Source organism: Vulpes vulpes, chromosome 5 (assembly GCF_048418805.1).
Source record: "Vulpes vulpes isolate BD-2025 chromosome 5, VulVul3, whole genome shotgun sequence".
In the NCBI taxonomy this organism is placed as follows: domain Eukaryota; kingdom Metazoa; phylum Chordata; class Mammalia; order Carnivora; family Canidae; genus Vulpes; species Vulpes vulpes.
In genome coordinates, this window is record NC_132784.1 from 65,831,982 (window position 1) to 65,859,680 (window position 27,699).

At 51.2% G+C, this 27,699-nt stretch overlaps 1 protein-coding gene across 5 annotated transcripts in view; it reads right to left on the bottom strand.

Annotated features, from left to right (window-relative positions):
• Positions 1 to 4,667: 4,667 nt before the first annotated feature.
• SPTBN2 (spectrin beta, non-erythrocytic 2) overlaps positions 4,668 to 27,699 on the bottom strand; it is a 39,180-nt gene continuing 16,148 nt past the window's right edge. For 4 of the 5 annotated variants that reach the window (XM_026004333.2, XM_072758466.1, XM_072758469.1 and 1 more), the window contains 30 exons: positions 26,962 to 27,074; positions 26,638 to 26,825; positions 25,042 to 25,159; positions 24,366 to 24,524; positions 23,741 to 24,043; positions 22,543 to 22,696; positions 21,423 to 22,293; positions 19,716 to 19,853; positions 18,604 to 19,360; positions 17,568 to 17,770; positions 17,146 to 17,236; positions 16,770 to 16,916; positions 14,075 to 14,338; positions 12,642 to 12,866; positions 12,233 to 12,322; positions 11,622 to 11,882; positions 11,402 to 11,532; positions 10,959 to 11,163; positions 10,091 to 10,465; positions 9,166 to 9,410; positions 8,932 to 9,070; positions 8,606 to 8,690; positions 8,130 to 8,326; positions 7,637 to 7,779; positions 7,476 to 7,545; positions 7,342 to 7,392; positions 6,899 to 7,119; positions 6,441 to 6,614; positions 5,851 to 5,893; positions 4,668 to 5,527 (listed from right to left, as the gene is read on the bottom strand). In XM_026004333.2, coding sequence (XP_025860118.2) covers positions 5,294 to 5,527; positions 5,851 to 5,893; positions 6,441 to 6,614; positions 6,899 to 7,119; positions 7,342 to 7,392; positions 7,476 to 7,545; positions 7,637 to 7,779; positions 8,130 to 8,326; positions 8,606 to 8,690; positions 8,932 to 9,070; positions 9,166 to 9,410; positions 10,091 to 10,465; positions 10,959 to 11,163; positions 11,402 to 11,532; positions 11,622 to 11,882; positions 12,233 to 12,322; positions 12,642 to 12,866; positions 14,075 to 14,338; positions 16,770 to 16,916; positions 17,146 to 17,236; positions 17,568 to 17,770; positions 18,604 to 19,360; positions 19,716 to 19,853; positions 21,423 to 22,293; positions 22,543 to 22,696; positions 23,741 to 24,043; positions 24,366 to 24,524; positions 25,042 to 25,159; positions 26,638 to 26,825; positions 26,962 to 27,074 — 6,395 coding nt within the window. In that variant the 3' untranslated portion in view covers positions 4,668 to 5,293. The remainder of the gene's footprint in view (positions 5,528 to 5,850; positions 5,894 to 6,440; positions 6,615 to 6,898; positions 7,120 to 7,341; positions 7,393 to 7,475; positions 7,546 to 7,636; positions 7,780 to 8,129; positions 8,327 to 8,605; positions 8,691 to 8,931; positions 9,071 to 9,165; positions 9,411 to 10,090; positions 10,466 to 10,958; positions 11,164 to 11,401; positions 11,533 to 11,621; positions 11,883 to 12,232; positions 12,323 to 12,641; positions 12,867 to 14,074; positions 14,339 to 16,769; positions 16,917 to 17,145; positions 17,237 to 17,567; positions 17,771 to 18,603; positions 19,361 to 19,715; positions 19,854 to 21,422; positions 22,294 to 22,542; positions 22,697 to 23,740; positions 24,044 to 24,365; positions 24,525 to 25,041; positions 25,160 to 26,637; positions 26,826 to 26,961; positions 27,075 to 27,699) is intronic. The other variant, XM_072758467.1, reaches the window with a different exon arrangement.

A 27,699-nucleotide genomic window follows, 5' to 3' on the forward strand; every position in this document is an offset into this window, starting at 1 on the left:
CCAGGCCGGACTTCTTTGCAAAAGGAGTCTGAACCTGTGATGCCCACCTTCATACACTGTGTTTTGGGTTCTGCCCACCTCTCCCAATTCCCCAAATTTTCTGAGCTCATCAAAACTAATGTCCTTTTAACAGTTTTCACCCTTCTAAAGCTTTCATTTTGTTCACTATCCATTTTCTCCCCTGTGTTTTTATGCTGTTCCTTCTCATTGTTGACTGCATGGTTCCATCTCCTTCCTCCCATCTATTTCCCTACCCTTATCTATCCCCTTTGATCTCACCTCCCCTTATAGGCAACCATTCTGATAAGCTTAATGTGTATTATGCTTGTGTTCTTGCCAGACATTTCTTTTCAGTGTGCATTTGCTTTATCCATTTTTAAAAATGTTTTATTGTGGAAATTTTCAAAAAAGTCATATACAGAGAATGTCATGATAAACTTTTATGGACCCTTTACCCAGCATTGGCAGTTATCAACATTCTGCTGACCTTATTTATTCCCTGTACTTTTTTTTGGCTGGAGGCTTCTTTCTTTCTTTCTTCTTTCTTCTTTCTTTTCTTTTCTTTTCTTTCTTTCTTCTTTCTTTCTTTCTTTCTTTCTTTTTTTCTTTCTTTCTTTCTTTTCTTTCTTTTCTTCTTCTTTCTTTCTTTCTTTCTCTCTTTCTTTCTTTCTTTTCTTTCTTCTTTCTTTTCTTTCTTTTTCTTTCTTTTCTTCTTTCTTCTTTCTTTCTTTCTCTTTCTTTCTTTTTTTCTTTCTTTTCTTTCTTTCTTTCTTTCTTTCTTTCTTTCTTTCTTTCTTTCTTTCTTTCTTTCTTTTTTCTTCTTTCTTTCTGTCAGAGAGAGCACTAGCAGGGGGAGAGGCAGGCAGGAGAAGCCTGCTCCCCATGATCTGAGCTGAAGGTAGGCACTTAACCGACTGAGCCACCCAGGAGCCCCAACTGGAGTTTTTAAAAGCAAATCCCAGGCATAATGTCATTTCACCTATGAGGACTTCACCATCTACCTCTAATTAAAACATCAGGACTATGCTAATATTATCTAATCTATATTAAAATTTCCCCTAGATTGTTGCAAATGTGTCTTTTTGCAGTTTTTAAAAAAGACTTTATTTAATTATTTGATAGAGCATAAGCAAGGGGAGTGGCAGAGGGAGAGGGAAGAAGCCGACTCCTGGATGGGCAGGGAGACCAATGTAGGGCTCAATTCCAGGACCCGGAGGTTATGACCTGAGCCAAAGGCGGACGCTTAACTGACCAAGCCACTCAAGTGACCCTGTAGTTGGTTTCTTCTAATGCGGATCTAAACAAGGTTCATTGATTTCTTATATGGGTAAATTATCTAAATGTTTATGCAAATTGTGTTGCATGGCTCATTGTTTTAGTTTTTTCACTAAGCACCTGTGTTGCTGTGTGCTCTCTTACCACTGGGTAAACTCCCTACTGTGCAACCACCATATTTTACCTATCTGACTCTACGTATAGGAGACTCATGTTGCCTCCAACTCCCCACCACTATAAACAAATTTTATAAACAAATTTTAAATGCCATTAAAAACATCAACAAATTGTTGATGTTACAATTAACATCGTTGATTATATGTGCCCTACTGGATCCCTGTGAGAAACAGGGGTGGGGAGTGCATATAAATCCAGAGTGGAATTGCTAGGTTGCTGGATCATAGGGTATACGTGGAACTAACTTTAAGTAGTGCCAGAGTATTCTCTGGAGAAACCATACCCTCCCACCCACAGCACGTGAGGGGTTCTCTATATCAATGATTCTGCCACTGTTGGACGCTGTCCAGTTTTCTAATTTCTATGAGTCTAATAGGTATAAAGTGATATAGTGCTATTGCTTTAAGGATCTCTTCTCTGAATTTCCTGTTCATATCTTTTGTCATCTTTCTTAGTAGGTTGCAATCTCCTCTTTGTTGTTGATTTGCAGGATTTTCTTGTATATTCTACACATGGATCTTTTACTGGTTTCAAATATTTTGTCATTCCACTAAATTATTAACTTTGTCCATGGTGTCCTTCATTGGAAGAGAAATTCTTTTTTATGGAATCTAATATTTGTCTTAAAGTTTGTGCTTTTTCAGTTTTGTATAAGATAACCATTTCTACACCCCTGAATGACAAATATATTCTCCTACATTTTCCTCTATTAACAGTCATGTTTTTACTGTTCACATTTAGGTCTGTAGTCAATTTAAAGCACTGCCATCCTGGGGCACTTGACTAGCTCAGTAGATGGAACATGTGACTCTCAATCTTGGGGTTGCGAGTTTGATCCCCACACTGGGTATAGAGATGTTAAGAAGATAAACAAAAGCAGTGCTGTCCAAACAGAAATATAAAAGGTCATCCATCTATGTAATTTAAAATTTCCCAGTAAAGACATTTAAAAAGTAAAATGAAACAGCTAAAGTTCATTTTAATACTTTCAAAACCCAATAAAGCTAAAATATTTCAACATATAATCAATATAAAAAGTATTAATAAAATATTTTGAATTCTTTTTCTCCTCTTCAGTTTTTTTTTTAAAGATTTTATTTATTCATGAGAGACAGAGAGGCAGAAACACAGGCAGAGGGAGAAGCAGGCTCCCCGCAAGGAGCCTGATGCAGGACCCGATCCCAGATTCCGGAATCATGCCCTGAGCCAAAGGCAGACGCTCAACTGTTGAGCCACCCAGGCATCCAGTCCTCTTCAGTTTTTGAAGTTGGTGAGCATTTCACACTTAAAGCACTCTTCACTTTGGACTGGCCACATTTCAAGTGCTCAGTAGCCACATATGGCTCATGGCTACTGTCATGGACAGTGCAGATCTAGAGTTCACCCTCAGAGGCAGTGTTTGATAAGAAGGCAGATACATATTTGTCCAAATAATCTAAGTTTAGCTGTCCATATTTCTCATTACTGTGGTAACTGTGTATACTGTATTTTTGTGCTCTAATCTATCTTGTATCCCTCACTGCTCTATTTCATTAAGTTTCTTTCTGGAATTTTTCTTCCACTCATATCTGAAGGTGTCTCTTAAGATTTATTTCCTGATCTTATTTCTATTTATCCTTTCTGTCTTGCCACCTAGATGATGCTCAAACCACATCTTCATGACTTCCCCATTCACAGTGATTGACCGCATCCTGCAAGACTGCTGTATTTTGCTGCCCTATTTTCATTCAACTTTTACATGTTAAAACGAGCAGTTCTTCATTAATTTCTTACTCCCATATAAACTTCCTTTCTAAAATTTCCCATTATTGCTTCCCTTCCTAACTTCTGTGCTTGCCACATTGGAGTTGTAAATACCCTGCTTCCCTGAGGACTCTAAAATGTATGACTTTTTCTTCCTTCACACAGTGGAGATTTTACAGTTGTACCTGAGAGGAACAAGGGAAGGTTGTAGTGCTGATGTATTATTCTATTTAGTCCCACAACAGATTGTTCCAGTTAACATTTGTCCAACATGTTTACCATGTAACACTTCTAAAGTTGCTTTTCTTAAGAGAAAGAGAATTATTCTGTGGGCTGTTTGGTCTACCAGATCTCATGTTTGGAGACCATTCTGGGGCTGTGTTGTGCTACTCCCAGGCCTGCACATACCTGACCCTGCCTTAGTCATGGCTGATGATGGTCAGGGGTCTACTCAGCCAGGGCTCTTGGCCAATTATACTAAGGATAGGGCTGCTTAGGGAGGGATTGGGGAGGTGGGTAAAATAGGTGAATCAGATTAAGGTGTGCTCCTAAGGAGCACTGGGTGATGTATGGAAGTGTTGAATCACTATATTGTATGCCTAAAACTAATATAACACTGTATGCTAACTATACTGGAATTGAAAGCAAAAAAATTACAGATAGGGCTGTTTCTCTGGAAAGATCTTCTCTGAGCCTTGAAATGGTTGGTCGTGTATTTATGGGAAACAATGAAAGAACAAAGATTTTCTTGTAGGAGACCACCAAGGCAATACCCTGATGTTTCCAATTGCCAAGCCAGAGAAAAGGGAGAAAGCTACCCACCCCTTTTTTATACTTCACCAGATCTATAATATATTCTGTTGTGTTTGTGTGTGTTTATACACTTTGGATGTACCTTGTGGCTTTCCAGGTGATGCCATCTTATTGGTCGGTGGATCGGGGACCTTGCAACTTAACTGACCTCTGTCTGAACTCCCTTGATCCTCTCTATTCAGGAGGAGACAGAAGATGGGGTCAGTAATCACCCCCATGCGCTCCCTCCCTCTCCACTCTTGGGCTGAGCAGCGGCCGAGACTTGCTTGTGGCTTGAATTATTGAATTATCTTTCATTTTTGAAAATAGTCAAGAGAGTCATGAGTAAAGAAAGTTGTGTACCAGGGAAGTAGTTGTTCACTGCCTTTTAACATGAACAGTGCTTTTTAACATCATCCTGACCCATGGTGAACTTCTTTGGTCTAAAAAGAGGCTTGTCCTCTGTCAGCCCAGCAAACTGGAGGTCATTATCATGGGGAAATGAGACCAGGGGTAGGGAGGCTCTCAAAATAATATGGTTCTTTGAGGGCTTAGAGGCTGGAGGGGGAGGGAGGGTGCAGAGTGGAAACCTGACATACAGGAGGCCAGAGCCAGAGGCAAGAATGTGGGGATAGGCAGGGAGGCTTGTGGTCAGGAAAGCAAAAGACACCCAGAAGCAGTAAGAGAAGCTGAGCTGTTTAATCACCTCCTTGGCCAGACTCAAGGCTGTGGCTGCCCCTGAACAACTCACACCTGGAAGCCACTGAGCATCGCTAGAGATGGAGTGGCCACTTGAGTCAGAAGATGAGTTAGCATGGGAAGGGGAAACTTGGGCATCTCTGACTGGGTCATCTGGCAGTCCTGCCCCCGGGTCCTGCTTCAGCTCTTAGAGGTTCCTGGCTGGTCCCCAGGGGCAAGGAACCAAAGGGCGTGCCCTGGCTGTGGGGAGAGAATGACCTGAGGCAGGGCAGCCATTCCCACATGGACTATGTCGAGGTGCAGCGCTGTCCGCACCAGGGTGAGGGTTGGGGTGGAGGGCTCGGGGGGAGACGAAAGAAGTTGGGAGATGGGAGTGGAATTGGGGGTTGCCTGGGTCCCACCACCAGTCTGTAATTAAATAGCAGAAGAGGAGCATTGCCTTTGGGAACACTGACTTATCCCCCGAGACAGTTCCTGGTGATGGGCTGACCTTGGCAACAGACCCTAGCAGCAGGCAGTTGTCCTGCCAAGAGGGTGGTCCCTGTTGACAGTCCCTGGCAGTTTCCTGAATAGAGGGAAGAAGCTGGCCTGGGAGTCTTGCCCCCAACTACTTGCTCTTCTTGAAAAAGCTGAAGCGTTTTTCTCTCTCTCGTTCTCTGCCATCCTTGCTGCGAAGTACAACAGGCCCCTCAGCCCCGACCGGTGATACTGGGGGCATGGTCATGGCCCGGGTCATGCCCCGCGTGGCACTGGGCACCGCTGGCTCTTCAGGCTCTCCAGAGGCAGAGGACGCGGTGGCAATGGCAGCATTCACCACCCGCAGCCATGAGCTCATCTCTGCCTGCAGAGGGCACAGAGAGACAAGTGGTCAGCTTCATGGCAGCTGTACTGAAGCTGTACTGAAGCTGGAAAGCCTACGAGAACAGGCAGACAAGTGACTGGACTACTTCACCTCACTGGAGAAAAAGACCCCTTTTAAGATGGGGAACAGGTTTTTATGTGGCTTTCACAAACATCCAGGTGGCACATCATGAGCTATCTGATCACGAAGAATGAAACACTTCATCAAGGAAAAAGGAGAGGAAAGAAAGTGAATCTGTGACTGGAATGTTCTGGGAATGGCACAGAGAGATGGGAGCGTAGGAGGAGAAGGAGCCAGCTCACCTCATCCTTGGCCTGGAATAAATATTCTTTTCCATCCTGTAAGCTGTTGGGAGAAAGAGAAACCTCAGGGCAGGGCTGAGAAGCTGGAATGGCTATAGCAGAGCTGAGGAGAGCTCAGTTATCACCCTGAGACCAGGCTGCAGAACATGCCGCTCCAGCTCTCAGCGCCAGACCAGACATGTCCTGCACATTCTTCAGATTCCCAAACCCTTCCTGTTTGGCTGCTGAGGACCACAGCGAGCTCACCCCCACCTCAGGCCACGCCTCCTGCTCTGGCTGCTCACTAGCAGGTTGGGGCAGGCCCCTGGAGGTCTCCCAGCAGCAGGGGGGTACCAGCACCCCACCTTCAGGTTTTCTACCCAGGATAATTTTTTTGCTGGATGTTGTCAGCGGTCAGGCCTGCATCTGGGAGCCCCAGATCCCCTTACTGTGGATCCCAACCAAAACCCCTATACCTCTCCTTCATCTCTATCACTGGCCCCTCATGCCCAGCCCTCTAACTCTGTTCCCTCAGTTCCTAGCTCATGGCTCCCCCTACTTTGGGTGGCCTCTATCTCCCCTCCCATACCGAGGGCACCTTCCATTCCTACCCCAGCTTGAAGACATGTTTGCGCTTTCGATAATCAAAGGCGACGCTGCCTTGAGCCCTGGCCAGGCTGACAGGCACCTCTCCGTGGTATGGCACTCCCATGCTGGCTGCCTTTGAGTCCTTATAAAAGCCGAGGCTCCCACGCCGCAGGACGCAGTACACATTTTGCCAAGACCTGGGAGGGCCCATGGTGCCGGTGAGATGGGTGACTGGTCTTTGAGGTGCCTGGAGCCCTGGGAGTACCTCGGGTGTCCGAGGACTTCCAGGGCTGTTCCTGTTTCTGAGCTCGTCTTTACCCGTTGCTGACCCTCACCTGACGCCTACTCTTCTCCTGGGTCCTCCCCCTTTCCCAGAGGACCCTCCTCCTTACAGGGCACCTCTTCCCTGAGGTTCCAGGGAAGCCTCTTCAGAAGGCAGCAATGGGAGAGGCCACCAGTACTGTGTGGCCAGGACCAGTACCTGTTAGCAGCTTTCTTGCCAAAGGCCTCCATCTCCTGTTTGCGACACAGCATCCCCTCCATCTGCTCCTGGGCAGAGAGCTCAGGGCCTCGCGGGGGCAAAGTGGCAACACGGGCTGACTCGGAGGACCTGCTCTGGGGCATCACAGGAGGGGCTGGGCCCCGCGTCCGGGTCTGCTTCTCTCCTCGTGGCCCATTGGCTTCGTCTCCTGTGCCAGACCCCTGTGAGGAAAGTGAGGAATGGTGTCAGTGTCACAGGAGAAGATGGGAGATCCCTAGCCTGAATGTCATAAAGCCAAAAGTCCAAAAGCTGGTTTTCCCACCCCCACATTTCCTTTGGGCCCCTGCCCTCTCCTCTGCCTAGTATCACCACTACCTGGCTCCCACCCTCTTCATTCCTTCATCTCTGGGTTATTAACACCCACACCTCTGGGAGAAACTCACAGGTCCTTCTGGGAAGCTGCTCTGCTCAAGTCTCTGTTGTTCCAGCAGGGGCTACAAGGATAAGAAGCTGTAAGAAGATGTGCAAGGTGGGAGCTGAGATTCTGATGGGGGTGCACAGGGGAGCAGGGGGTGACCTGTGGGGACTCGGCATCTGTGCAGACTCCATTAACACTGGCCTGCTGCGTGGGTGGCCGGGGGTGGGTTCTGGAACAGCAGAGAGAGAGACACAGAATGTTAGGTCTGGGATTGCTCATACTCAGCCTCTTCCTCCTTCCCTGAGCGTCCCAGCTCTTACCTGTCCCAGGTGGCATCGGGGGCTGTCTGGCTGTCCACCAGGTCCCCTTCAGGCCGACAGGCTGTGGGCTCTGGAGCAGGGGGCTGTTTCCTCCGTTCCTCCTCCTCCTTCTTTCTTTTCCGTTCTTGCTCCTGCTCCTCCAGCTGTCAAAACATTCTGGGATCAGAGCATAGAAGGTCTCATTTAAGAGGACCAGGGCACTGGGGAAAGCTGAAATGCCTCAGCTCTAGCCTGATGAAACACAAAGGATGGAAAATATAATTCCAAAAGAAGGTGGGGATTTAGAGGCAATGGAGGAGATAGCGTCTCTTAGTGTCACCCAGGGCAGGTGGGGGGACTGATGGCTCCTGAAGCTGCGGTGACAATGGGTACTCTTGGCCCACATCTGGGAGATGTTGGCGCAGAGGGAAGAGAAGACACATCTTCTTCAAGCAGGAGTACCGGCCTGGGCAGTGGGAGGGAGCAGGCAGTCCTGCGGTCCTGTAGCCCTCACCGCTGTGAGCTTCTCCAGTGCGCTGAAACGCTCCTCCCAGGCCACTGCTGACTTCTGGAAGGCCTCATGCCGCTTGATGAGGCTCTCAACTTCATCGACTGTGCAACCCAGCTCAGCACTTCGCACCAGTGGCTCTTGGCTGCACAGCCAGGCCTCTGCCATACCTGCGTCTCTCCCAAATACAAGCACCTCCAAAACTGCAGGGGTTCGGGAGGGGTCACAGAGAAATGGCAGGTCAGAGCATCAGCAGGGCACTGTAGCCACAGTCCTTCAAGAACAGAGACATGGAGGAAGCTACTGCCCCAGAGCAGGAGCACAGGGCAGAGCCAGGCAGTGCCAAGGGTGGGCAACCTTGAGTTCCATGCCCAGGCTTCTTGGTCTTATGTACTCTGGAAACTCCAGTGTATGAGACCCCCAGCCCCTTCTCCCGAGGCCTGGTGCCCACAGCCAGCTCCCTGGCCCCCAGGGCAGCTCACCAAGCTGGAGCCAGTCCATCTTTTCCTGCCACTTGTCTGCTGTCTCCTGGCGCCGGGCCTGCAGCTGAGACAGCTTCTCTGATATCTGGGGGGCAGAGACGTGAGTTAGCACCCAGTGGGACCTTTCCAGGGTCCCTGGAGGACTCACACAAGGAACTGGTGACTTCTGATTTCAGGAGGCAGATGGTTCTGGAGAAGAGTTGGAATGGGGAAATCCCTGAACAGCACTGAGGGGGAAGAGGTTTCTACAAAGGAAGAAAGAAAGGAAGGAGGGAGACTCATCCTCCCCTGTGAGGATGGCCTGGCTGCACCCACACCTCACCCACCTCCTCAGCTGCATAGTGGTTCCTGGCAAGCAGCCCCTGCCCCATGTCGATGCATGAGGAGAAGCGGTCGGCCCTGGCCTCTATCTCTGCCTTGATGCCTTGATGATTCTTGATGACCAGGTCTGCGGAGGACACATCCCTGGGGGGGACAGAGACCATATTACTGCTGCTCACAACCCTGCCCCAGCCACCAGTCCACAACCCTTGGAGGCTGCTGAGCACCATGGGCCTCACCGGGGCCGCTCCTGAGCATCCATCTGCAGGTTCACCCCATCCATCCACAGCATCAGCTCCCGAACAGCTTTGAAGAAGCGGAACTTGTCCGTGGTGTCCAGTAGCAGCTGGCGGCGGGCAGCAGAGCTTCCTTGAAGCTGGGTCCAGGCCTCGGCCACAGCCTGCATGTGACGGCCGATCTCCTCAGCCTTGTCTCCAGCATAGGCCTTCTGGAGTCGGTGGCCATCATCCTGTACCTGCTGGACCTGCGGGGCCCCAGCTCAGAGTGAGGCACAGCTGGGGGGACTCCGAGGAGCTGGAGTCTCCCCAGTCCTGGTTTCTGTTCTCTATCTCCTGTCGGTTTCATCCATCAGAGAAGCAGGAGGCAGAGCAGGGGGTGGGGTGCTGGGAAAAATGAAGGCTGGTGGCCAGCCTAAGCCTTGTCATACCCTTCCCTGCTAGGTCTCAACATGGGGCCTGCAGAGTCTAGGGGAGCAAGCCTTTAAAGGGACTACTGGCCAGTTGAGCTTTCAGAGGACTGTCCAGGACACACGAGACCTCAAAGACTGCTGGAATGAGATTTTCAGCCAAGAAGGGGTAGTGGCTGATTGGGTTTAAATGATTGGAGGAAGAATCTACAATTGCTCAGTATAGGTCTAGAGCTAAGCTGGGTGGGACCGCAGGCAGATTTCAGTACAATTTGAAGACTCTAGTCATTAGGACCATCTGGAAATGTAGGGGGCCCTCGAGAAGTCTGGTCACTAAAGGTGTGGATGCTGTGGCTGGATATTCCTTGGCCAGAGATGTCACCCTGGAACCACTCTAACCTCATCCCTGAGTGTCCCTCCAGGATGGCATCCTCCTAGCATTTCTGAGTGCTCCCCCAAACTGTTTCCCGCAAAGTCTCCCCCTAGCCAGCCCCCATACCACCGTCTGTGGGTCAGACCTGGGCACTGAGGGCCTGGATGTCGTGCTCGAAGGCACAGTGTCGGCGCTGCAGGGCTTCGGCTGCATTGAGATCCCGGCCGGTCCCGTCTGGAAGTTGCTGCTGTTTGTGCTGCACCCGTGCCAGGGCTTGGCGGGCCCCGTGCAGGAAGCGCTGCAGCTCATGTGCCGCTGCCAGCACCTGACCCCGAGTGTCTAGCAGCTCAAGCAAGTCTGCCCAGGCCTCATTGAGACTGTCCTTCCATTCAGCCACAGTGGCCCGGGCGGCATGGCCCCCAGCAATGAGACCGTTGGCCAGGGTATTGGCACCATCCACACGCTCCTGACCGATGGTACTCGTGTCCCGGGAAAACTCTCGGAATTTGTCCCGGAGCATCTGGAGGAGGAAACAGTCACATGGACTGGATGGTGCTGTGATGCCGATGGATGCGGTCCCTGCCTGATGGGGGAGTCTTCTTGCCCCAGACCGAGAACCCACTTCTCTCCCTGGGCCATGTGGGCCAAAACAGGTTTCTTCCATTTACCCCAGATGTGACTGATGCCCCCGGCCCCTGGCCAAAACACTGGTCTTCAGACAAGGATACCCTAACTGTGGTTCATATATCTACACGAATAATGACAGTCCAAGCCCCCAAACTGTGCAAGGGAACCTTAAGTTCCCTGTGTTGGAAAAGAATGATTGGAAATTTTCTTTTTGCCCACGTCTCCAAGCAGCCCCATGACCTCCTTTCCGCACAGTTGTTCAAATACCCAAGGACAGCTCCCGCTCAGCCTGCTCTTGTGCCCCCCCTTGCCGGGGCCCTGGCCTCCCACTGGGTCCCCTACTCCTCCCAGAGCTGCTCTGCCCCTGGCGTCCACCCCACACTCACGGTCACGTGCTCGTAGTCCTGGCCTAGCTCATGGGATGCTGCCACCACCTCGCGCTCCTGGATCCACTGCTCCAGGTCGTCTAGCTCGCGTCGGAGCTGGCACAGCCGCAGGTGCTCCTGCAGGCGCTCCCGCCGCTCTCCAGCCAGCTCTTTGAGGCTGGCATATAGCTTGTCTACTTGGGCTTGGCGGATCGAAATCCGTGTGCTGCAGGAGCAGGGGAGGTACTGCAGGACTTAGGATGCCGTGCTGGGATCCCTAGCCTATTCCATAGAGTCCTGCCCCTCGGGCCCCGCAACTACTTGCCAGGTCTCTGCCTCTCCAGCTCTCTAGACATCTGTGTACAACGTGTTGTACCAAAGGCTCCACAGTCCCTGCACCACCCCAGAACCGGCTCCCATCTCCCCCAGGGGCTGTTCCACTCTCTGTTGCCTACTATATTCACCTCTCTGGGTGGTTGTGGTCAATCATGTCTTGGCTGCTGACTGCCAGCTGGTGGATGGTCTGAGCATAGTCAGCCAGGGCTTGCTCCAGCACCTGATGCTTCTTTACCTCTGCTTGGGCGCTGAGCTCGTCCTGGGGATGACAGTGGGCATTGGGCAGTAGGGCAGGGGTGGGGGTGGGGAGCAGCAGCCACACAGCCTGAGCTCTGCCCTGCCGCTCACCTTGGCTTTCTCCTGGCCCATCATGTGTAACTCCTGCTCGCCCATCCAGGCCTCTGCCTCGGCGGCATCGCGGTAGAACTGCTGGGCCCGCAGGGCCTCCTCCAGCCGCTTGCCTCGAAGCTCCAGCTCACGGCTCAGGTGTTTCCACATCTCTTGCAGCTCAGCCAGCTCCGGGCCTGCCGCTGCTGCGCCCACAGCACGCTGCCGCTCTGTTAGGTCTGCGATCCGAGGCTCATGGCCCTGTATCTCCTTCTGCAGGGTCTGTCCCCAACAGCAGATGAGGACAGTCTGACAGGGGACCCCTCATCCTACCCTCCCCCTTACACCCACTCAACATCCGGCCCCTCAGTTCACACTTCTCTTTCTTCCCTATTCCTCCTCCCATGTCCTTCCCTGGCCTAAGGTTGTCATGGTGACACCCCTTCGATCCACCTGATCTGCTACAATGGAAACCCACCCTCCAGCAGTGAGGGCAGGCCAACCACTGATGGGTAGGATCACACACAGCCTCAAGGGAAGCCAGAGAAACCTCAGGTTTTAAAAGAAAAAACAAACTTCTGAGTCTGGGAGGCTCTTGAGATCTTTTCTTTTGCCTTTAGCTTCAGCCTCACCTGGTTTTTCTTCATGAGAAGCTGGACACTGGGCAGGTCCTTGCCATGTTCCATGGAGCTAGCCATGGGTAGCCGCTCTGTCACCCACAACTGGATGAGAGAGAGGGGGGTCAGTGGAGATCCAGAGGGCAAAGCAAGAGTAGGAATAGACAATGGGGAGGCCTGGGGTGAGAGGTTTTCTAGGGCTCCTGGAACATGTGTGCTGGGAATAGTCATCTCTATTGATGGGGTGAAGGGACCTAGGGGGCATCCCCAAGAATCCCTTGAGGGTCTACTTTCAGTGCCAAAGGGAAGAGAAAACAGACCACTGCTGGCATCTCCCCAGCCTCCAGGAGGGAGACTGGAAAGCAAATGTCAGGGAGTGATTTGCCATGATCACAACTCTACCCCATCCTGATTGGTGACTCACAATCTCATCCTCCACATCCCGGTGGAACTGGTGCTGCTCACGAGAGGCTTGTAGGCGCTGACAGCGCTCCTTCATGGGCTGGCACAGGGCTCGGAACTTCTCCTCCACAGCCCTGGAGGTCCTCTCAACCTCCCCCGCACCCTGGTCCTCCTGGGCCAGTGCTGTCGCCTGGGCCTGGATAGCCTCCACCTCCTTCTCTCGCACAGCCATTTCCCGTTCCAGCATCTGTGACCCAGGAGGAAGGAGACGTCATCAGCGCGCAGCTGCCTTCGAACTCAGAGGAGACTCCAGTCTTTATGAGCCAATCAAGATTTCTTATCCCTGGGGTTTGCCTTAGGGAGAGCATATCCTCATGGCCTACCTCAGTGGATCTCAAACTTTAATATATATAAGAGTCCAGGGGGGTGTGATAGCCAGGCCAGTTATCAGTTTACTGTCTCTCGGTCCCAAATTCAGATGTACCTAGGTTCAGGTACATCTTAGCCTGTTTGAGACATTGCAACTGAACCCTGTCAAGGGTTCATTGCCAGCTGGTGCAATGCCAGGCCTTGTGAGTAGAGGACACTAGAAGGACACCACAATCCAGGAGAGTGGAAGGTGCTATTTATGGTTCCAGTGTGCCGTTCTTCCTGCTCCTGAGGTAAAACTGCCCATGGTGTGCAGGAAATCCAGTGGCTCTCACCCTCTGGCAAGTTTTGCTGACATCCCAGTGGCAACTTCCTACAGGTCAGTTTTGGCCTGCCAGCTTTAGACCTACTTGGTCCCATGATACCCCAGCAAAGTTCTATAGCATCCAGCAGGCCTCGGCCCTCTTCAGTGAGGTCCTGAAACTCAACCTTGGGGTTGGGTGGGGGGAGGGTATCTTGTTCCTCCTGGGGTACCCATCCTCAGCCCTAGAGGTAGTAGCTGATCCCTACATTTGCTATTTCTGTGCTCTTTACAGCAGGGATCAGCAAAGCCTGCTTGTTTTTGTAAATATAGTTTTATTAGCAATAGCCACACCTATTACATATAATTTTACACATCGCCTATGGCTGCTTTTACCCTACAAGAACAGAGTTGAATAGTTGTAACAGATTGTATGGCCTACAAAGGCTGAAATGCTACTGTCTGGCCCTTTGTAGAAAAATGTTTTCTGGTCTCTGCTTTCAATTTCTCTTTAGCCTTTTGGTAGTTAAACACCTTTTACTGATTGATACTTTTTATTAAATTTTCCTTGTTCAAGTTAAAGTATGGGTTCTGTCTCCTGACTACTTTGACTGATACACACTCCTAGAGGTGCTGCTACGGTGGCCCACGGACATGGCCTTGAGAAATACCAGTAAAGATGTTGTCTGGGAGACCTCAGAATGACCTCCCCAACCCTAAGAGCTACAGACCCCCTACTCCTTTCTGCTGCAGTTCAGCAGCCCCATCCCAGGCCCACCGGGCACCTGTTGCTTCTTGAGCAGGATGTTGACACTGGTGAGGTCCTTGCCATAGTCGTCAGAGTGTAGCTGGGCCTGCAGGCTCTCCAGCCAGCTCTCCAGGGCTGAGCAGCTCTGGGCAAACAGCTCAGCTCGGTTGGCATCGAAGAGGCTGCGGGCCTTGGCTTGAGTGGTGCTCTCCAGCCTGTCCCAGCGCTTGTGGAGGTCCTCTAGCTTCTCGGACACCAGGGCTTTCAGCTCAGGCTTCTCAAGGGTCAGTTCCCGCCCCTCCTGGGAGGTGGGATGAAGAAGGTGGCAGTGTCAGAATTAGGTACCACTGAATTTTACGGGTCAGTGGCAGACCAGGGGCTAAAAAGTGCCCTGCAGGAACCTGAGGTGTAGGCATTAATTCCAAGTTCTTGTGTACTCTCCACAGCACACTTTTCTCAAAGGTTCCCCCCTACTCTAAACTGACTCCCCCATCCCTCCAATGCAGAGTCCACCCTACTTGTTCAAGCCCCAGCTCAAATCTCATTTCAACCACAGAGAAGCCACAGAGACCTTTCCTATTTGGGGCTCCCTCACACCTATGGCTTCTGGGGTGATGCCACACATGGTCTTGTGTATTTGCCATCCTCTCTTGTTTTTCAGCAAGTCATCCCTCACCTGAGTTATGTACATACGCAAGTCCCACACGTTCTCCTCACTCCTGGCCTTTTGTTTGAGGGCTTTTGTTGCCAGGGAGATGAGGGAAGCATGGTCTCTTGACCTGTATGCCAGGCAGACTGGGAGTGCCTGACACTTACTGCCCCAGGAAGCAGCCCTCAACCAGTGACAGGCTGGGAGCTGGAGGACAAATGCTCTGTATCCTCATGCCTTGGTTGAGATGTCACTGATGCATGTTCTACACAGTCTCCCATGGTGCCTCATTAGGACTGAGTGCCAGTTGCTCACTGGGGTGCCTGGCATGGCAGTGTAACCATTATTGAACGCCTTGCCTTTCCATCCCAGCTTCCCACTTCCGTACTGGTGTTTTCTTTTTCTTTTTTCTTTTTTCTTTTTTTTTAAGATTTTATTTATTTATTCATGAGAGAGAGAGAGAGAGAGAGAGAGAGAGAGAGAAGGCACAGACACAGGCAGAGGGAGAAGCAGGCCCCGTGCAGGGAACCCAACGTGGGACTCGATCCTGGGTCTCTAGGATCAGGCCCTGGACCCAAGGCAGCGCTAAACCGCTGGGCCACCCGGGCTGCCCCGTACTGGTGTTTTCTATGGCCATCGCTCATAGGTAGGTGACCTGCACTGAAAACCTTGCTTCAGGGTCTGCTTCTAGGAGAACACAAGCCAAGGCGCTGCCTTGAGGCCATTTTGGGTATGGCTGCCAGGATGAAGAAGGTCAGAGTCTAACACTGCTTGGGTAACTTCAGGAACCTTTAGCACAATCCATGTGTCAATGTACAGTCCTTACATGTGATCAAGGCTTGTCCTGACCTGCCCGATCAGGCTTTTCCCACTATTCCTTCCTTTCCACATTCTGTGTTCCTGCCAGACTGACTTACCCCCTTGTTCCCATATAGGCACCTTGGGTTTCCTGTTTGCTCTGTTTGCCCTACCCAGAAACATCTTTCCTCTACTATCTCTGCTTGTCAAATCCTACTCATCCTCCATGGACTGCTCTGGAGGCTCCTGCCTCTAGGATTCCTGTACCTCCTCCTCTCATTGTAAAAAAGTTTTGTTGGCACATAGCTTTACTGGCACATACAGAGGAGGGCCCAGACTTTATCAAGCCCTCTCTTGCTGCATTTGTCATATTCTGCTTTGGATGTAATTTAGGTATTTGCAGATCTGTCTCATTCCCTGGCTGTCGTGTCTGTCATTCCTCAAGGGTGGAGCTCACAATGGAATTGCCTTCATTTCCCTCTCAGTGACTCATCCAATGCTTTCCATATAGTAGCACCAAGTAAGTATTTGCTGAACAAATGGAAACACTGGATATACCCTGGTCTCCTCCTCTCCTCAACTGTCATGCCCTTGAGGGAAGGAAAGTGTCTTTTTATGTGCCTCGCAGTACCTACCAGAGTGCTGAGCACACAGATTGTCACCTGGGGAATACTTACTGAGTTGAAATAAAGTTTCACCTATGCTCAGCTCCACAGGAAGTGGTGGGTTTGGTGACCAAGGACCAGGAACAATAAGACTCAAGAGCAAGGGTTGGCAAACTGTGCTCTGCGGAGCAAATACGGCCCCCACTTGTTTTTATAAATAAAGTTTTATTGGAACGCAGCTACACTCAATCATTATGTATTCTCTATGGCTGCTTTTGCACTACAATGGCAGAATTGAACAGTCATAGCAGAAACTGTATGGCCCATAAAGCTGAAAATATTTACCATCTGGCCCTTTGCAGAAGTTTGCTGATGCCTGCTGAAAAGTGTCCTTCTGCTCTGGACACAGGGATAATTATGGTGTTGGCCCAAAGCAGCAGTCTGGCGCCCTATTAATTTGTACTTGCCCAAGGTTCTGTAGTTACTGTCTCATAGTCCTAAGACTTTTGTTCCCCAGACTATAAGTTTCCATCTTGGAGGTTTGGCACTAAAGACTCCATGACCTCTAGCCCTGAAAGAACCAGAGCCTGAAGCCAGGGTCCTCCCCTGCACTGTGGCCAGGATCCTGTCCAGGGGAGCCTCTAGGGCTCTCTTTTTGCTGCTAATTTCACATCACTCACCTTATCTACCTTGTCCAACCAGTCTTTGTTGGCAGCCAGCTCAGCCATGAATGCCTGGTGCTTCTGCCACTTCGTGTGCAGGTTGCGGGCCTCATCGTAGGACACATCCTGGGCTGTCAGCATCTTCTCATCAATCCAGAGCTTCAGCTGAGTCAAGCATAGAGCAAGGATGAGAAGGGCAGAGAGCACTGCATATGCAGTGAAGCATAAGGGGGTGAAGCAAGCGAGGGGAATGGTGGATGTGGGGAGAAGCCATGCAAGGGTCCACTTAAGTAATACTACAACAGACTTATTCTATGCTCAGAAAGCTGGGGCATGTTAGTAAAGGGATGGCTAGGGAATGTCGAAGGGGACATGGAGGAACCAAGAGCCTCACCTCGTGACAGTCTTGTAGGAAATGTTGCTGCTCGCGGTTGTCCCGAAGACGGCCCAAAAGCTGCTGCACTGCTTCTTGATTCTTCTTGTGTCTGTAATGACAGTCCCTCGTGAGACCCGTGAACCTGCTGTCAAAGGGTTATTACCCTCTAACTAACCGAGAAAGCCACACAGGAATTCTGGTATCCAGCAATCAACTATGCCAGTGGACTTCGTCTCCCCTGGCATGGGGGAGGCTCAGCTCCCCAGCTCATGGCTTAGTCCCATTCTGACCACTAAGTTTTTCCTCTACTTTTTGTCAGTCCCCATCGCCATCCATCTGCCCATGCTGCACTATCCAGCTGCTTCATCAGTAAAACAGGCCACACTGTTCTCACTCACTTCCCTGTCGGAGCTCTCCTCTACCCGCTGTGTTTATCATACCTCCTCTCAATGGAGTCGGCCTTCTCCTGGATCTTCTCGGCATGGATGTTGCCCTCAGACACCAGCTGGCGTCCAGCCTCCAGCAGGCCGCGGATCCGCTCTCCATTGGCATCCATGGTGCTCATGAAATCTTCCAGTTTTTTTATGGCGGCATCAGCAGCTTGGAGTGTCCCCGGCATCTCCGTGTGGGACAAAACATATTCCTGTGTGGGAGGAGAGCACTTGTCCACCTTTCAGAAGGGATCTACCATATTGGACATGAAGGCCAGCTGAGGATGGGAGAATGGACGGTCTGGCTCTGAAGACAACATGTGGGGGGTGGGAATAGGGTAGGGGGGTGCTTGATTATCTGCAGGCTCACAAAGTAACAAGAGAGCTGGGCAAGAGGACCTTAACAGCCCAAACCCTGTTCCCTCTTCCTCCTGGGCACTGATTTGATTTAACAGTTATATGACAGGTCAGGTTTTCTATTTCTTCTCAAGTCAGTTATATTTACACCTCTTTAAAAAACATTCTGTTAAAAAAAAAAAAGGGCGAGGGGGATCCCTAGGTGGCTCAGTGGTTTAGCTCCTGCCTTCAGCCCAGGGCGTGATCCCGGAGTCCCAGAGTCCTGGGATTGAGTCCCACATCGGGCTCCCTGCATGGAGCCTGCTTCTCCCTCTGCCTGTGTCTCTGCCTCTCTCTCTCTCTCTCTGTCTCTTGTGAATAAATAAAATCTTTAAAAAATAAAAATAAAAATAAAAAAACATTCTGTTAAATCCATTTATTTTTTAAAGTAAGCTCTACACTCAACATGGACCTTAAATTCATGACCCTGAGATCAAGAGTCACATGTTCTACTGACTGAGCCAGGCACCTTTATCTTTTTTTTTTTTTACACCCTTATTTTTCTAATATGTTCTCCCAGTCCACCAGTCCATCTTGGTTCCTCAATTGCCCGCTGCCATTCCCTCCCCATCCATCTCTGTCCTCCACACTTCCCTGTCCCTGGTTCCCTCTTCTTCCTGGGTGGGACTGCGTGTCCCTGGGCTCTCACCTGGCTGCTGAGCACGCCCTCGGCCTGGCGAGCATCCCGCAGGAAGCCTTGGAAGCCGTGGGCCTGGGCCAGCCGGCCTTGCCGGCTCTCCCACATGCGGCCCAGCTCCTCCCAGCCGGTTCCCAGGGCTTCGAGTCGCTGCCTTAGGAAGAGGCACTGCGGATCAGCCTGGTCCCGGGTCACCTCCTCACCCAGGGCCCGCAGCCGGCTGTACTCGCCCCGGGCCCGCTCCACCTCTCCCCGCAGGGCTGCATGTTGGGCCAGGAGGGCCTCTGCCTCAGGCAGGGTGGCTGGCCCTTCTTCAGAGGCCACAGAGGTCTGCGTGCGACCGAGCCATGCCTGGAAGTCATCTAAGCTGCGCAGGAAGTCCTGCAGCCGCCGCGCCTCACCCAGTGACTCTTCTCGGCGTCGCATGGTGGCCCGTAGGTCTTCCCAGCCAGCTTGTACCTCTCCAAGCCGGGCATTGATGGCAGGGGCTTGGGCAGGGTGGCCAGTGGCCAGGGCATTTGCCTCTCGAGTCAGCTCGCCCACCCGGGCGGCGATGGCCTCCAGGTCCCTCTCGGTGCCGGCCAGCTTCCGCTGCAGTGCCAGCACCCCAGCTAGGTCGTTGCCCAGGCCCTGGGTGGACTCGATGACCTTGGTCTTCTCTCTCATCCAGGCCTGGGTCTCTGTGCACTCTAAGTGGTAGTTCTGGATGCTCAGGGCTGACATCAGGGCTGCCTTCTTGCCGTCTGCCAGGGTCCGAAACTGCTGCCACCTGAGAGTGGAGGGAGGGTCTGGTGTCCGGAGATGCTCAGTTTCCCTGCGCTGTCCAGGTATGTATGGAAGCTTCTTCCCTGCCTCCCCCTTCTCTGGTATATTCTACCACCTGCTTCTACTGTTAAAGAGGCTGCTCCCTGCTCATTCTCCCTTGACTCCTTGATTACTCCCTGTCTAGGTACAAGCCTTTTTGGACTACCCCCTTTTGTTTCTTTCCTCATTTCCCACCTTTGCCCCCATAACGTATTCCAGACAGCCTGCTTTCCCTGTTTTTAGTCTCCATACATGCCCTGGAAAACTTCCTTCTGGCTGCCATCCCTGCATCCTTTTTAGGTTACCCTCCCCAGCCCCACCTGTGGTTGAGCTGCTTCTGGGTATTGACAATGCTGTCCTTGCCCGGGGGGCTGGCTTTCAGCAACTGCTCTGCAATGTCATTTACAGCAGTAATCCGTGCTGCGAGGGCGTTCATCTCAGGCTCCAGGGTCTCGAACCTGAGCAGGTAGAAGAGGCGGCCATGAATCACAGGAGCCGTGATGCACCAGCCCTCCTCCCCTAGAGGCCTAGGGAAACACCTCTCTGTCAACGTGAGGCTGATTGGTAGGAGCCTCTGCACATCTTAAACTTGTAAGGTTTAAGATCCCTTGTAAGGTCTACGGGATCTTAAACCCTTAAATCCATTGGGAGCCCCAACTCCCCCCAGACAAGTAGAAAAACAACCATCTCTTGAGTTAACTCAAGAAGATGGTGGAAGTTTAATATTAGGAACAGTTCCACAAGCCAGACTCATTCCTGGCCCAGCGCCCTATTCTTTATCAGAACCTCCCTATTCCTCCTGGGATTGACCTCTTAGCTGCCTACCTGGGACCCATCCTACTACCATGTGCTAAAAATGAATTGGTGACCAAAAATATTTGAGCAATGAGCATGTGAAGTATAACTTCTGTGATATTCTCACAGTTGGCATATGCTTTCTGTAAGGGCCAGATAGCAAATATTTTAGGCTGTGTGGGCCATAAGGTCCCTGTCATGAGTATTTAGCTCTGCTGTTGTGGTGCAGAAGCAGCCAGGGATGATATGTAAATGAATGAGCCTGGCTCTGTCCCAATAAGGATTTAAAAAAAAAAAAAAAAAAAAAAGGCAGCAGACTGGATTTGCCCCAGAACTATAGTTTGTTGATGCCTGTCACAGTATATCTTGAAAACTTAAAAAAAAAAAAAAAACTTTATATTTTTAAAACCACCAGGAAATTTGACTGTAGAACGAGTAATAGATGATATCAAGGAATCAATGATATCAAGGAATCACTAATTTTGTTCTATGCGATAATTAATGGTATTGTGGTTCTATAAGAAAAATGTCCTTTCTAAGTGATTTTAATATGCTTCATTCTGTAAATAAAGCAACTTTATGAGGTTAATCAGCGTATCTGTCTAAAGGTTTATAACATCAAAGCCTCAGCTATTTTTTTTTTTAATTTTTTTTTTTTTTAATTTTTATTTATTTATGATAGTCACAGAGAGAGAGAGAGAGGCAGAGACACAGGCGGAGGGAGAAGCAGGCTCCATGCACCGGGAGCCGGATGTGGGATTCGATCCCGGGTCTCCAGGATCGCGCCCTGGGCCAAAGGCAGGCGCCAAACCGCTGCGCCACCCAGGGATCCCCAGCCTCAGCTATTTTAAGTCCACACACACAATTAAAAAATGATTTACTATACTTGAGAATACTTCATATTTCTTAGAGGATGCATCCTAGAGAATATAGAAGTTAGATGGTAATATGCTGGATTTGCTAATTTTTAAAATGAAAAATGATCAAATTATAGCAAAATACTGACAATTACTGAATCCAGATGCTGAGTATATAGGAGCTTGTTGTATCTTTTCTCCTTTTGAGTATGTTTAACATTTTTCATTAAAGCAAGAAAAAAAAAAACAACAACAGTCAACTGTTAAGACTCAAAGGGTTGTAGCAAGAGCAGGCAGGCAGTTGTTGGCAGGGCCCACCACCCATACAAAACTCCCCCATTCCTCCCCACCCCAGGGAGTCTGCAGGGCGCCTACCTTTGCTGCACCACCTCCAGATCTTCCAGGCGCTCAGGCAGGGCCAGCCCATTAAGCCACTGCTCCTTCTCCTCCACCCACAGCCCACAGGCCCCTGCCTCGCTGAGCATGGTGTAGAGTGCCAGGGCTGCTTCCAGGGCCCGTGCTCGTTCGCCTGCCCGGGCCTGCAGCTCCTTATAGTGCCGCTCCAGGGTAGGCACCCGGCCCTGCACCTCTGGTGTGCGGCTCAGTGCAGCAGGCAGGGCCACAGCCTGATCCCGCAGGGCATCCAGGGCTGGCCGGTGGCTTCGGATCTCCTCCTCCAGGGCCCGATGCTGTCGGGCCAGGGCCTGTGTGGAGAACTCATCATGCCCCAGTTCGGGGCTGGACACGAGGCGCAGTGCGTCCACCAGCCAGGCCTCCATGTCATTGGCATCTGCCTGGAACTGGTAGAGACTGGCGGCCTGGGCAAGCCGCTGGGCGCGTTCCTCTGCCAGAGCCTCCAACCGCTCCCACTGGGCCTGCAGCTCAGCCATGCGGGTGGCAGCCTGGCGGGCTCCTGGATGGCCCTCTGCGACTAACTGCTGGCCCTGTTCCAGTGTAAGCTTCAAGGGCCCCTGGCGGCCGCTCATCTCACCCCGCAGGGCTGTGTGTTTGTTGAGCAGGCGGAGGACGCCAGTCAGGTCCCGGCCAGTTTCTGCTGAAGCCAGCAGATGCTGCTGCTCCCGAACCCAGGCCTCGGCCTCACCCACCTCCCAGAGGAACCGCCAGAGGCGCCGGGACTCCTCCAAACGGGCCCGTCGGGCCGCTGCTAACTCACACAGTGCCTCATAGCTCTGCTCCAGGGAAGCCACCCGCTCTGTCACCAGCTGCGGGTCGCATGGTTTGTACTCTGAAAAGTTCAGGGTGGAGGGTTGAGCACCGTAACCCAGCCATCCTGCTGCCCCTTACCTACTCCTGGCAATGAATCTCCACCGGCTCCTTAGGCCTCCCTCCCTAATGCTGTCACCTACCATCCACCCATCATCCTTCCTGTCCTCAGTTTTCCCAGTCTGGCTGCTTCAGTTCTCAATGTTCTCCTTCCTAGCACCACCACCCACCCACCCCACCCCGCTCCCCAGCTCCTTCCCCCAGTGTTCACCTTTCCCTGGGTCACAGAAGCGTAGCGCAGAGGCACTGACAGCCCGCACCCTCTCAGCCTGCACAGCGATGTCTGCTTCTACCAGCTCGTGCAGCTGAAGCAGGTCCTCCACTCCAGCGAGATGCTTGCCCAGGTCCTGAGACTGCAGCCGGCCCTGCCAAGACAGCCGACATGCCTGTGTCCCTTGGAGGTCCCCCAGGTTCCCTCCTCACTGAGTTTCTTTCAGCCCCATCACACACCTGGGCTAACTTGGCTCCCTTTCCCTGGATCTGCTGCACCTTCCAATCTCCAGGTGCTGCACCTCCCAACCTCCAGATGAGCACACCTGCTCCTGTCTGGCAGCCTGCACTCACACGTGCAGTGACACCCCAGTTCTGTCCTGGCACCCCGGCCACTTTGTACTTAGCCCCTCCCCTCCTGTGGAACCACTGATTCTCTTACTAAATCTTGCTCCTGAAATCTCCATTCTGACTTATCTTCTCGGCCTCAGAATTACCACGGTTCAGTCTCCAGCATATCCAACGTCTCTCCTGACCCACCCCTACCCCCATTCTGGGCCGAGATCACCGCACAGACTCTAACTGGCCCCTCAACCTCTACTCTGGCTCTCCATGATTCTCCTTCACATCGTGGTCACATGTCTCTCCTTTCCAAACCTTCTGATCGCTCTCAGTGCTCCATGTGACTCTGAACAAGGACCCAAACCCCTGAGCAGGCCCAGAAGGCCCTGGGTGAGCTGGCTGCTCCCACCTTTACTTCATCCACTGCCTTTCCTGTTTGTGCAGTACTACTGGCCCTCCCGCCTATGCTGAACACAGCATGCCTATGCAGGCCCAGAGCTGTTCCTTCTTCCCGAGACATTCCCTGCTCACATCTCCCCACGCTGGCTCCCTGTGTTAGTCTGCATTTTCTCAGAGGCCTTCCTGGATCACTTCACCATGGGGCCCTGTTCAGTTTCTTGTAGGCTTTAAGTCTGTCTGCTATTTTGTTTTTTGATAAGCCCACGGGTTTCCTCGTCAGCGCCCTCCTGCTAGAATTTGAGCCCTGCAAGCACAGGGCCCTGTTTGCTCTGTGTATCTGAACTGGGATCAGGGCCCTGCACTGAGACTACTGCCACCAAGATGCGCCAAGGGAATGAAAATCCCCCCAGTTGCACTCCCACAGTCCTGTTTGTCTTCACCCCCTCATCCCGCGTTACCTTCATCTCTTCCATCCAGTCCATGAGGTAGAGCAGGTCCTGAAACACCTTCTGCAGCTCAAGGTTGAGGAGGAGCCGCTCCCGCCGGGCTGCCACCATCTGCCGCAGGAAGTCCCAGAGCCGCGCCACGTTGTGCTGGCGTGCCGCAATGCGCTTGATGTCATGATAGCGCTCAGCGGCCAGCTCTGCGGCCACCGCATCCACGGCTTGCACCCGGCCACTGTAGGCCACGATGTCCGTCTCAATGGCCTCGTGCTTCCGCACTGCTGCCTCGACGGCTGCCAGTTCCAGCCCAAAGTTGTCCTGGAGCAGAGAGCCGGCCAGGGAAGTGGAGGAGCTCAGGCACCCTCTCTGCCTGTTTGCCCCTTCTCTCCAGAGAGCTTCCGCTGCATGATGCCAACTCCACAAGGTGGCTCTGTTTCCTCTCTACCCTGTCCCATCCTGTCTCACTAACCCTTTCTCCTGTTCAAGCCTCTGGCCCCTGGTTCCAGGAACTCTTGGTCTTCTGATCTGTATGATGGAATTCTCATTTCATTAGCTTTCTGTCTTGCCAGGCACCTAATCTACCGCTCTCTCCTATTTCTCCTGCCTGTCCTGCACAGGCCAAGAGCCCCCCATGTTCTACCTGGGACACAAGGCGCTGGTTCTCGCTCAGCCAGGTCTCCCGCATGGCGGCTTTGCGGTCGAAGCGGGCGGCCAGCTGTTCCAGCTTCTCCTGGCGGATCAGCTCAGTGCGCAGGGCCAGCTCACGCTCATGCTCAGCTTTCTCCAGCCGCTCCCAAGCCTATGAGGTGAGGACAGGATTGGTACTAAAGAATTGGGCTCAGGAAGTGAGGGTGGGGAGGGGTCACGGGGACCGGGGCATGCGATTAGTCCCAGGGAAGTCTAGTGGATCTGTGGAATGTGGTCAGTTAAGACGCTAGTGCATGGAAGTATGAGACATGGACAGCATGAGGGCCATGGAGCCATGTGAAAGCACACCTGCTTCTAGGTGAGGACTGGAGGGGGACAGGGAATGATGGAAACCACTGGATTTGTTTGTTGGGGGGGGTGAACCCTATTACTTCTATTAATCTTCAAACATTGTGGAAAAATATAAAATATAAGCAGAGAGTGAATTGGGGGCGTGTTGTACAAGATAAAGAACTGGGCTATAACTTTATCATGTGCACTTGCATGGGGAGACAAATGGAGGAGGAAGGGGGAGGGCAGTGGGCAGCCAGGACAAGTGCTCCAGGTGGGGTGGCAGGGGCTGGGGCCAAGGACAGGACATTGGTAGGGCGGGAAGGGAGGCTGTGCACCTTGTTGATGTCAGAGATGAGCCGGCCCTCGCGAGGTGTGTAGACCTTCTGATTGTTGGCTCGCAGCTTGCTCTGGATGGTGAAGAGCAGAACTTCCAAGTTCCCCTTCTCGGTGAACCTGAGTCAGGAGGTCGGGTTTGGGTCAAAGTCAAAGGTCATAGAGGCACAGGGGCTCTACGTTTCAAAACGAAGCTTCCTGTGTTGCTTTTCTTCTCATCAAAGCAATATACATAGTCTCAGTGCAAAAGCCAGAAAATACTGGCAGGCATGAAGAATATACTTTTAAAACAAATGAAAACCAGACAGAAACAACCAGTTACACTTTGGCATGCATGTTGTTGTTGTTGTTCTTCTCCTTCTTTTTTTATTTTTTTATTTTTATTTTTACACAGATGGGATTATTTCAGAACCACAGCTGACATTTGCCAAGGACTCACCCATCACGAGCCAGGCCCTGCTCTCATTTGGTTCTCTGTTATCTGCATTCTCTTATTACCTCATTTTCCAGATAAGAAAACGGAGGCTTGGAGCGGCTAAATAAGATGCCCAATGCTTACAACTGCTTGATGGCAGAGCAAGGATTTGAACTCAGGTACTTTGAATCTGAACACTTAGTCATTTGCTCCCTGCTGTCTACAAATAAGCAATTTTTAAGACTGCTTTTTCATTTCTGTTTCATGAACATCTTTTTTATGTCAGTAAGTGTAGTTCTTCAACATTATTTTCAGCGGCTCTCCTGTGACTTATTTTTCTTTTACCAAGGTCAGGTTAGGGAACATCCTGGAAGCTATGTTTTCGTTCAGTGCCCAGAAGAGGGCTTTCTGGATCAAAGGGCACACCTCAAATCATTCTTGGAATATGTAGGAACAGATGTTTTCTGGATTAGTATTACTTTTGGAGCTGAAACATATTAACTCCAAAAGAGCTCAATAATAAGCAAACAGAAGTTTTAGCATGTACTATATAGAACTGCCTACTGGCAATTCCAGACTTGAAAAAAGTCCACTTCTAAAACAGGTGAACAGTGAGAACCTTGGCAGTGCGCACATCACCAGCCATGCTCCCGAGTCACTGATTGTGACCTGCCTGTCAGATCCAATCCCCCTGTCCCTAAGCTGGGATTGGGTTCTGGGACGCCCGGCCAGTAATCTTGTCTGAGTGAATTGCACTGACCCTACATACCATAGTAAGCATTTCCACACGATGAATTTTTTTTTTTTTTTTTATGATAGTCACAGAGAGAGAGAGAGAGAGGTGTAGAGACATAGGCAGAGGGAGAAGCAGGCTCCATGCACCGGGAGCCTGACGTGGGATTCGATCCCGGGTCTCCAGGATCACGCCCTGGGCCAAAGGCAGGCGCTAAACCGCTGCGCCACCCAGGGATCCCCATGAATTTTTTTTTTTTAATGGATCATCATTTAAAAAGTTTATCTTGGGATTGCTTCTGGCACTTTGAGCTGGGGGAAATGAGCGTTCACTGCATTTACATACTGCCAAATTTCCCTCCCCAAAGGCCACTCTAATTTAGGCTGCTTCTCCCACAAGCATGGCTCAGGGCAGGCATGCCGCAGCAGGAAGTGGTCCAAGGGCACCTACTTGGGTGGCTTCTCTACCGTGCGATAGGAATTGAAGGACTGCAGCTGGTTCTGGACCCCGCTCAGAGAGTTGGCCAGCTGCCGGTCATTGAGGGTCACAATTGTTTGCTCAATCCACTGCAACAGCTCTGAGGCCAGGGACTCATACTTTTCCACTAGGCGCTCTGCCTCCATGGCATGGTCCAGCACCTGCAAGACAGAGACAAGGGGGTCCTGCCATGGGGTCCCTGGCCCACCCTACAGCTCTACCCTGTCTCTGCTTTTGGGGGGGGGAAGACCCCACCAGGCCAGATCTTTGCTTCAACCACCCCACAGTGGGGAGTACCTTGCCAATCCTTTTGCCTTCCACAGCCAGGGCCTTCATCTTGGAGAAGTAGTGATAATAAGTAGCCACATAAGTAATGATTGATTTCTCATCTGGTTGGTCCACATTCACATCTGAGAAAAAGGGCCACTCGGGTCAGGCATTTATGTTTGGAGATTTGAAACCTGCCTCCCAGGAATACACCTGCAACTTGAATCACTCACCCCGAATCCCAGGGCCTCCCACCTCTGCCCTCCAAGATTGACATCTTTCAACTCTTAGTGCAAAATGACAAATAAATCATTTGGACTAAAAGGACATGAAAAAGCTATGTTTTTTATTCCCTTAGAAACAAGCAGAAGACAAAATGCAGAAGCCCAAAGAGGCTTTTTACCAGTGTTTCCAATGGAGACCAAAATTTGCTATTTAGGGGAAGAAAGGCAAAAAAAGAAACAGTATTCCCATTTGGGGATAGATCTTGTACTTATGGGCTGGGTAGATGTCTAAGAAATCAGTGGATTAAGGGTCAGCAAGATGGAAGATACAAACTAAGCTTCCTAACACCAGGATGTTCAGAGGGACGGGCCCAGTGAGCCCTAGCAATTCTCAGGGCTGTGTCAGGGCAACGGTCATGGCTGTTGCTGACCTCAATCCCAAAGTTCAGGTATGAGTCCAAGGAGGTGAGGGTCCTTCAGGCAAGTCAGCTTCTACCACAAAGACCAAGGCTGGAGCTCTATATGCCTTGGGTTCTCTTAATTA